Below are 4,380 nucleotides of genomic sequence, written 5' to 3'. Positions count from 1 at the left end.
TCAGCAAACTGAGTGGGCGGGGCATTAAACAGCCCGATTAAAGTAAAAGCTCCACCATTGAGTGCTTGTGTGTCGCTGGCTGCAAAGACCAGATTCTTTTTTTTTCTGAGAAAGGATCAGTGTGTGTGTGTGTGTGTGTGTGTGTGTGTGTGTGTGTGTGTGTGTGTGTGTGTGTGTGAGATATATAGACAAATACACACTCCATTTATTCATGTATGCTGCAGTGAGCATACAACTGTTTGCCTCTTGCACGTTTTACCTCCCGCTCTCCCTCTTTCCTTCTCTCTCTCTCTCTCTCTCTCTCTCTCTCTCTCTCTCTCTCTCTCTCTCTCTCACACATACACCATTATGCTGACCGTGTCCTTCATTCATCACAATAATACCCTTGCTGTAGCGCCAACCATGACACCATTCATACCCGTGATATCACACACACACACACACACACACACACACACACACACACACACACACACACACACACACACACACACACACACACACACACATAGAGTTGCACACACAGTTGCACACAGCTTCAGTGGCCTTGATAAAGTGTGACCCACTTTTAAAAGACTTTAACACACACACACACACACACACACACACACACACACACACACACACACACACACACACACACATATAAAATGATGGTACATTGGTGTTACAGTGTGTACAGCAGGGTGTGTTGTGTGTGTGAAGGTGTGATAGATGTATAATTGAATAATGTGGTTGATTGTTTTGGTGCAATTGTTTGTTTATTCGTTTCTTCAGAACGTGTTGTTTCTCTGCGCAGGATCCTGCTGACTGTGGTGGTGATCTTCCGCATCCTGATCGTGGGTATAGTGGGCGAAAAGGTGTACGAGGATGAGCAAATCATGTTCATATGCAACACGCTGCAGCCCGGCTGCAACCAGGCCTGCTATGACAAGGCCTTCCCCATTTCGCACATACGCTATTGGGTTTTCCAGATCATCCTGGTGTGTACCCCAAGCCTGTGCTTCATCACCTACTCGGTGCACCAGTCGGCCAAGCATAAGGACCGGCAGTACACCGTCATGCACGGCCCCTACATCGACCACGGCCACGGACCCAGCCGGAAACTGCGCAGCCTCAATGGCATCCTCGTCCACGACTCCAAGGATGAAGAAATTCCCGAGCTTAAGGATATTCCCAACATCCCTTCGTGGCCTCATCGGCCTTCAAAGAGCGCCAGGGCGCGGCAGCAGGAGGGCATCTCGCGCTTCTACGTCATCCAGGTGGTGTTCCGTAACGCGCTGGAGATCGGCTTCCTGGCTGGCCAGTACTTTCTTTACGGATTCAATGTGCCGGCGATGTTCGAGTGTGACCGCTACCCTTGTGTCAAGGAGGTGGAGTGCTACGTGTCACGGCCCACAGAGAAAACCGTCTTCCTGGTGTTTATGTTTGCCGTAAGCGGCATTTGCGTCGTGCTCAACTTGGCTGAGCTCAACCACCTGGGCTGGAGGAAGATCAAAGCGGCCGTGCGAGGTGCTCAGCAGCGCAGGAAGTCTGTGTGCGAGCTTAGGAAGAAGGACACCTCACACCTGTCCTCGCTTCCCAACCTGGGGCGCACGCAAAGCAGCGAATCGGCATACGTCTGACGGAGAATAGGGGAGGGGCTTAGGACGGCATGGGCATGGATGACCAGACGGAAGCAGAAGGCACGTCCTACAATTATGACTTAATTAAGCATGAGACGACTCGGTATCATTCGCAAGGTCGGACAATGGGGAGACAGGGATGGGAGACGGGGGTACGTGAACCTGAGAGAAACAAACATCAAAAAAGGAATTCAAACCCTGAACGCATGCAAGGACCATGTTCTCACACTCACATACCTGTCTCCCCAAGACCTGTGGATGTCTTCCAAACAAGGCCATGTCAAAAAAACTAAAGACATTTTTGAGATGGTAGCTCAAGGCGGAGAGAGACAGCGAGGCACTCAGCAATCAGATCTTGATCTTTTGAATTTCCAAAAAAATGAACAAAGCAAAGTTGCAAAGTGTCGAAGCTTACCCTGTCTCTCTCTTTCTCTTGTAACAAGTGACAGCGTCTTTCATGCGCGGAAATTTGAATTGTAAAAGAAAAGAATGATGATGCAATGATAACGATGATGGTGATGATGATGATAACAAGCCCCTCCCCCTTTGACAGCAGCTGGGCAATAGGAGGACCACCCCTTTATTCATCTACTATAAACATAACCGTAAAATAAAACGCATAACCAAACACTTGTTACTCCGTTTGCGTCTCTTAGAGCCCTCAAGCTGCTGCTTAGGAACAACTCTGTACATATTTTTTGGCATTACGATTTATTGCAATGATTCCTTTATGAATATTCAATGCACCTTTGTATAACTTTTTTGGTCCTGTATGTTCAAGTCAAGCAACGTTTCTGCTCTCACGTGAGATCTTCTGAGAAGTCCACACATGCGCGTTTTTTGCTTCCTGCTCCGTTGCGCATGGCTAAATCGGTAGCGATAGAGGTAGCTCTCGGTAGCTGATGTAGATTCTAGGTGGTTTCTTCCACAATCAGGTGAAATGACAGGAATGTGCAAAATTCCTTGTTGTAAATCAATATGAAGTACAATGCATATAGTCTCTGTGCTTTGCCAAAGTGTCTGATTTCTTGGAAACTGGGTGGAGCTAACCTTGCGGAGAACGCTTCGGTCCCCGTGATGTTGATGTTGCTCATCCTTACCACCAAACTATGCATTCATGCTTGAATAATCTGTGCAGGTCTAAGCAAATCAGCAAACGAATGCTAGCTACCTAGCTGGATAATGTGCTGACAGTGCTAATCATGTGGGTTGGCACACGGAGGGTTTAAATGGGTTTAATCGCTTGACTGGTGTGGCGTTCTGTCGGAGTGAGGGGCTGTCAATCAATCAAGTGTAACAATTAGAATATTAGGCCATGCCCACTGAGTTTAGATCAGTGAGTTCTGCAGCTGTGAGTTGAGCAGCATTTATTACTACCTAAATGATATAAATCTCTTTTATTTCAATTCTGCATTATGTTTAATTTTGAGACAGGTTCGAAGTGTGTTATTGTTATAATGTTGACTTTATACAGTTCCTGTGAACTGTTTTTTTAATGGATGTTAAGACACACATGCATGTTTCTATTGTTTTTATGTAACAAACCCGGAAATATTATAATAACATTAATAAGATTTATTTTGACCAATTATATTGTATATATATATAAATATATATATATATATATATATATATATATATATATATATATATATATATATATATATATATATATACTTTACATACTCTTGACATCCGAAAAGTTTTTTCTTTTCTGTGGTGACTGGGCAGGTCAATCCATCATAGATAAAACTCCAGACGACTGTTTACTCTCTAAATAACACTTAAGAGGTTGGACGTATGCTTTGGCTCCTTGTCTTGTTGTATGGTGAAGTTGGTTCCAATCATTCCAGATGGAATTGCATGGTGTTGAAGTATGGATTGGTAGCCATGTTGATACCTTTCACCTGGAATAAGTCTTTACGCTTCCACCTCTATGTTCTTCTGTTAGAGCCAAAAACGTCACATTTGGACCCTTCTGTCCACAGAACCTTCTTCCACTTTTTCCACTCACCAATTCTTGTGAGTTTTTGCCTTTTACTTAACTTGTTGCATAGAAACAAAAGGAACATTCATGCGTCTTAAATCCCATAAAAGACTCCACACTTTTGACAGACACTGTTGTAAACAGCTTTCAAGGCAAATGTGCAAGGAAAAAGATTGAATAAGCGATGGCCCTTTTTGGCTTGCATAGTGTGTGAGCAGAAAAAAAATCACCTTGACTCTATATACAGGACCACAACTGGGCTAAGTGCAAGAAATGCAAGCTTTAATGTAAAAAAAACAAAACAAAAAAAGATACGAAATGAAATGAAGAAAATACCTGTATAATTAGTGCTGATAATTATTTTATTTGTTCTGTATGAAAAAAACTTGTATATTTCATGATAAAAAATGAATTTTATTTTATTTTTTTCAGACTTCTGCAGAAAACAACACAAAACATGGCATGTTAATGATGCATTATTAGAATGGCTAGACTGTGACCTGGGCTGTGTTATGACATTTTATTTTTGGGAAAAAAAAAAAGCGATATTCTTTTGTTTTTTTGTTCATTTATTTGCACCATGTTTATGTACTCCGAAGCATGCTGAGCAGAAAAACTATAGCACCATGCAGATATGGGATTATGGGACCTGTGCTGATTATGGCTCTGGTATTGCAGCAATAATACATATATTACAAATAAGAAATTATAAGAAAAAATATATAATGAATATATGTCGAAAAAATAAAAGAAATAAATTCCCTCCAT

The 4,380-nt window shown here is 42.5% G+C and overlaps 1 protein-coding gene across 1 annotated transcript in view; it reads left to right on the top strand.

Annotated features, from left to right (window-relative positions):
- The window catches only part of gjd1a (gap junction protein delta 1a), a 12,378-nt gene extending 9,145 nt beyond the window's left edge, over nt 1–3,233 (top strand). The window contains exon 2 of the mRNA XM_083530866.1: nt 800–3,233. Coding sequence (XP_083386992.1) covers nt 800–1,625 — 826 coding nt within the window. The 3' untranslated portion in view covers nt 1,626–3,233. The remainder of the gene's footprint in view (nt 1–799) is intronic.
- Nucleotides 3,234–4,380: the final 1,147 nt, after the last annotated feature.

Source organism: Silurus aristotelis (assembly GCF_946808225.1).
Source record: "Silurus aristotelis genome assembly, chromosome: 26".
Classification (NCBI taxonomy): domain Eukaryota; kingdom Metazoa; phylum Chordata; class Actinopteri; order Siluriformes; family Siluridae; genus Silurus; species Silurus aristotelis.
Note: the sequence above shows the minus strand (reverse complement) of the source record. Positions and strands in the feature narration are given on the sequence as shown.